We start from the raw sequence: 5761 nt of genomic DNA, 5'->3' as shown, positions 1-5761 counted from the left end.
ATTAGGATCATCAAGCCTGCTCGCTCTGGCTCTGAATACTTTAATTACAAAAAGTACTTTTCAATTGTGTTGATGGCGATAGCTGACGCAGAGTATAAGTTTATAGCTGTTGATATAGGAGCATATGGCAAAAGTAACGACTCTCAAGTTTTCAAACTATCAGCAATGGGACGAAATTTGTACGGAAACAGTTTCTCCTTCCCTGCAGCAACACCGCTTCCAAACACTGATGGACCACCGATGCCTTTCGTTTGTGTGGGAGATGAAGCATTCCAACTAGACAAACATTTGATGAAACCGTTTTCTAGCCGTGCTCTAACACACACCAGGAAAATATTCAATTATCGGTTAAGTCGAGCTCGCCGCATGGTTGAATGCGCCTGTGGCATACTAACTGCTAAATGGCGAGTTTTGACAAGTGCAATAAATTTGAAAGTTGATAATGTTGACCATGTAGTGAAAGCGTGTGTGGTTTTACATAATTATCTTTTATCAAATGGTGACCTTGCTACTGAGGAACAAGTTTCGAATCCATTGCCAGAGTACCGAAACATCACCTTTCGAAGCAGTCAAGATGTTCTGCAAGTCCGTGAACAGTTCGCCGCTTACTTTGTTTCTCCAGTTGGCAGACTGGACTGGCAGGATCAAATGGTGTGATATTTGTTCATTTTAATGTATATTATTTCAACCATCTTATTATACTACTGTAATTTTATGTTTACATAATATGTGCGAAGCTACTGTAATGCCTGCTTTACACGCTTCAATAAATCTTTCAATCCGTCGTCGGGGTCAAGTTGTTAGTGACGCACATCCGGCATCGTTCGTGACGTGTTTGCGTGTGAAACCTACATGCGATCAATATTGACCGAAAATACGGTGATCGCATACACGTCGTTTATTCCTCATACATTGGACGTTTTGTTGTATGAACCTAGTGAATTGTAACGTGTGACATCCCTCATACGATTTTGGTGTCTGATGCTATGTGTGCAGGTGTGCGCTCTGCACCGCAGCTTAAAAAAGCTCTGCTTCAGAGCGCAGCTGAAAAGCTGCATTCTTTTGCGCCTCACAATGTCTGTCATTCACTAATCTCTGTCAGTCCGTCACTATCTCTGTCCCTCACTCTCTGTCCATGTCAGTCTATCCCTCTTACCCCCTCTCTCATACTTACCATTCCCCGATCTCCGGCGCGGCGCTGCACTGCTGTTATAAAAACTCCGGCGGCTTTTACTGTTTTGAAAAAGCCGGCCGCCCATTAAACAATCTCGTATTCCCTGCTTTCCCCGCCCAACGGCGCCTAGGATTGGTTACAGTGAGACACGCCCCCACGCTGAGTGACAGGTGTCACACTGAACCCAATCACAGAAGCCGGTGGGCGTGTCTATACTGTGTAGTGAAATAAATAATTAAATAATTAAAAAAACGGCGTGCGGTCCCCCCCAATTTTAAAACCAGCCAGATAAAGCCATACGGCTGAAGGCTGGTATTCTCAGGATGGGGAGCTCCACGTTATGGGGAGCCCCCCAGCCTAACAATATCAGCCAACAGCCGCCCAGAATTGCCGCATACATTATATGCGACAGTTCTGGGACTGTACCCGGCTCTTCCCGATTTGCCCTGGTGCGTTGGCAAATCGGGGTAATAAGGAGTTATTGGCAGCCCATAGCTGCCAATAAGTCCTAGATTAATCATGTCAGGCGTCTATGAGACACCATCCATGATTAATCTGTAAATTACAGTAAATAAACACACACACGCCCGCCCGAAAAAATCCTTTAATAAAAAACACAAACATATACCCTGGTTCACCACTTTAATCAGCCCCAAAAAGCCCTCCATGTCCGGCGTAATCCAGGATGCTCCAGCGTCGCTTCCAGCGCTGCTGCATGGAGGTGACCGGAGCTGCAGAAGACACAGCCGCTCCGGTCAGCTTCACACAGCTAATGAACACAGCCGCGCGATCAGCTGCTGTCACTGAGGTTACCCGCTGTCACTGGATCCAGCGGTGGATGCAGCGGTGGCCGCGGGTAACCTCAGTGACAGCTCAGCTGATCGCGCTACTAACCGCTGCTCCTCTCACCTCCACGCAGCAACTGAGGTGAGAAGCGCGATCAGTGCGGCTCTTTCTGTGTCTGCGGTCAGCGGCCATTCAGCTCTGCTACATGGCTGTCTGTGTCTGCTGTCAGCGGCCATGTAGCAGAGCTGAATGGCAGATGACATAGTAAAAACGCATCCCTACACATTACACACGCTTGGCAAGTCAATAAATAAAGAAAAAAAAAGGTGCCCAATGCATACGTCACAGAACACACGATCTAAAGGATCGCACACAAAATTTATCAATTTAACATAGACTACTAACGCTCGTGTGACAGCAAATGAACGACCTACATGCAATCTCATTCAATCGCATATGCGACCTGGGCGTGTCACATCGCATACGACATCGCATACGTAATTGTAAGGTGTAAAGCTGGCTTAAGATTGAGGAATATTGCCAATTTTTTTCGACAAACTGTGTTTGTAATGTATTCTTTTTTTGGACACTTGATGTTGTAAATCACTTCTAAAATTTAAATAAAAATGTATTTGGAAACTGTGTGACGTTATATAATCAAAGACACAAGAGTAAATTTTATGCATGTTTTATTTGAAAGTTAACAATTCTGAAAAATATGTTATAAATTCTCGTAAGTTCGTGGGGTGGAGATAACACTGGTGAGGCTCGCAGGGCTGCCCCCTTCAACAGATGGGGTATGTAAAGAGGAGAGGGAAGGGGAAGGTTGGGCAGAGGGTAATACAGAATGGGAAGGTGTGGCAAAGGTAAGAGAATTGTTGAGAACAAAAGGGTTTGGAGAGACAGAATATTGATGAGGGCTGGGAGAAGGCTGAGGGATGGGAGAAGGCTGAGGGCTGGGATATGGTGGATTTTGTGGTAAGAGGGGCACAGACACAGAATGACGGTTTGTGAAATGTGTTGTTGGTGGAGCGGACATTGAGGATGGGGATGGAGTTGGGGCTGACATTTGTTGGCTAGAAAGTGGGGATGGAGAAGGAACATAACTTTGTATAGAGTGTTGATGATATGCAGGCATTGATGTAGGGTTTTGCATTGCAGAATGGTACTGGACAGATGATGGGTAATGTCCAGAGGGCTGAAACTGTGCAGAAGTTTGGTGAGTAGGGGCTGCTGGCTGAGGTGGTTGAGTAGTGGAGGCTGGGTGAGGTGTTGTCAGAGGGGCTGTTTGAGGTGGTACAGTAGGGGCTGGTGGTAGAGTAGGTGCTGGAGGCTGAGGAGGAACAGTATAGGCTGGAGGGTGAGGTGGTAGAGTAGTGGGTAAATTAAGAGAAGAAAGGTAACGTACTCTGCAAAGAGCATCCTGGCAGGCCTGCATCACATACAGTTGCTGCTCAGAGGTTAGGTTTTCCAGCTGTCCGACTATGGATTGGAAATAGTGTTGTGTGGGTCTTAACTCTGAACGCATCAGATCCATCTTGCTGGACAACTCATGTAAGCTATGGCTTATCAGTTGGAAGCCAGCAATTATTTGCTCTGATAACACCTTCATTAAGCTATGGATGGATGCGTTTAGAGCTAAGATTTCGGGGCTGCCCCTATCCAGTCCCCTTGGGCGCTGTCGCACCGAACCAAAAGTTGTTCGCGTGTCAGAAGCGTCCAAGGGGTTGGTTAAGGGAACACCTACTCTCTGCTGAGCAGCAGCTGCATGCACTGAGGTCTGCCAGTAAGCTGTTGGGAAAGATGGTATGGAAGGTAAAGATGTAGAAGAAGTAGAGGTGGAAGGGAAAGAAGTAGAGGTGGAAGGGAGGGAGGGATCAGCGGTAGAGGTGGAAGGGAGGGAGGAATCAGAGGTAGAGGTGGAAGGGAGGGATGGATCACAGGGACTGTTGGAGGGGGCACCAGTGACGGTCTCTTCTGTCATCGTTTCAGGAGGGGGCTGGACTGCTGCAGGCTCCGTCGTGCTACAGAATGTTCTGTGGGATTAAACAAAAAACAAAATTTAAATTACTTTCAAATTTTAATAAGCATTCTGTTCTCCAAAAAAAAAAGCATAAATAATTTACAAATCAACTCAAAGTCGGTGCAATTACCTTCTAGAAATCATAGACGATCGCAGGAACGCAAGGGCTTCGGCATACTTGTACTTGGAGCCCTTGCGTTTCCCCGAACCACTTGGAGCCTGCATTTCCACATTTAACTCCCTCCTGAAACGATCGCGTAGGGACCGCCACCGGGTGATCAGCCTTGTACCTGAAAATAGATAATACAAAAGATTCAGAGAATTACAGTGTAAAGCCGACAAGTACATTCAATGAATTATCTATACTTACGTGCATTGTTTTGGGCCCTTGTGTCTAATCTATCCCATCCATCTAGCATGATTCCAGCGATTTGGTCCCAGAGTCGTCGGGTGACAACTGCATCAGCATGGCGGTGGTCTTGCATGGACCACAACGGCTGCCTTTCATGGACGAGGTCGATGAGGAGGTCGACATCGAATCCCGCTTCCTCCACATCTGATTCCCCGTCCGGCCGCCGCTGTGAACCCTGTGTAATCAGAAACATATTGAACATTAAAACCATTAATGTGATACATCCTTTCAGAATAAATGAAAACACACTCACACGCTGTCGACCACCGCCGCGCACACGACCCCGGGCATCGCTGGGAGGGACTCTAGGACGGGCACCACCTTGCACCTAAAAATAGAATTAAAACATTAGAACCAACAACATTTTTATTTTGTGTTGTAATGTTTGTGATATAAGTTATATGAAATATACTTACATGTTGCGAGCCTTCACCAGACATCTCGCCACCCCGTTCGCCTTCTTCTGGGCTCCCCTGTGATTCATCTTCCGCCTGCTCTTCCTGTATGCAAGTTTGTAAAATTTTTGTTATATTTCATCTCAGATCACAAAGTCAATCGGTTAATAATAATTACCTCCAATCGCTGTTGCCTTGAAGGGGGGCTCCCAGAAGAAGACATGATATAAGAGCTATAAAAATGAAAAACAACACGTTAGTAAAACAAAGTTGCCGCTAATCACCGGTACAGTGGCCTGCAAACATACATACTTACATGTGTTGGCAACTGTTGTGGTACTAAAGGACACGTCACAGAACACTCAAGACCACTTTAGTTGGTGGATGTCAACCACCGAGCAAAAAGCTGTGGAGAGATAAAAAACAACACGTTAGTAAAACAAAGTTGCCGCTAATCACCGGTACAGTGGCCTGCAAACATACATACTTACATGTGTTGGCAACTGTTGTGGTACTAAAGGACACGTCACAGAACACTCAAGACCACTTTAGTTGGTGGATGTCAACCACCGAGCAAAAAGCTGTGGAGAGACAAAAAACAACACGTTAGTAAAACAAAGTTGACGCTAATCACCGGTACAGTGGCCTGCAAACATACATACTTACATGTGTTGGCAACTGTTGTGGTACTAAAGGACACGTCACAGAACACTCAAGACCACTTTAGTTGGTGGATGTCAACCACCGAGCAAAAAGCTGTGGAGAGACAAAAAACAACACGTTAGTAAAACAAAGTTGCCGCTAATCACCGGTACAGTGGCCTGCAAACATACATACTTACATGTGTTGGCAACTGTTGTGGTACTAAAGGACACGTCACAGAACACTCAAGACCACTTTAGTTGGTGGATGTCAACCACCGAGCAAAAAGCTGTGGAGAGACAAAAAACAACACGTTAGTAAAACAAAGT

The 5761-nt window shown here is 45.9% G+C and overlaps 1 protein-coding gene across 1 annotated transcript; it reads right to left on the bottom strand.

Moving 5' to 3' along the window:
• Positions 1 to 2632: 2632 nt before the first annotated feature.
• LOC142259313 (uncharacterized) lies at positions 2633 to 5196 on the bottom strand. The gene is made up of 7 exons (XM_075331781.1): positions 5107 to 5196; positions 4969 to 5023; positions 4812 to 4895; positions 4649 to 4723; positions 4354 to 4570; positions 4114 to 4273; positions 2633 to 3996 (listed from the first exon to the last, which is right to left on the bottom strand). Exons 2-7 carry the CDS (start codon positions 5011 to 5013, stop codon positions 2682 to 2684), a joined length of 1896 nt encoding a protein of 631 aa, XP_075187896.1. The 5' UTR covers positions 5014 to 5023; positions 5107 to 5196; the 3' UTR covers positions 2633 to 2681.
• Positions 5197 to 5761: the final 565 nt, after the last annotated feature.

The sequence above is a fragment of the Anomaloglossus baeobatrachus genome (genome assembly GCF_048569485.1).
Source record: "Anomaloglossus baeobatrachus isolate aAnoBae1 chromosome 5 unlocalized genomic scaffold, aAnoBae1.hap1 SUPER_5_unloc_7, whole genome shotgun sequence".
Lineage (NCBI taxonomy): Eukaryota > Metazoa > Chordata > Amphibia > Anura > Aromobatidae > Anomaloglossus > Anomaloglossus baeobatrachus.
Note: the sequence above shows the minus strand (reverse complement) of the source record. Positions and strands in the feature narration are given on the sequence as shown.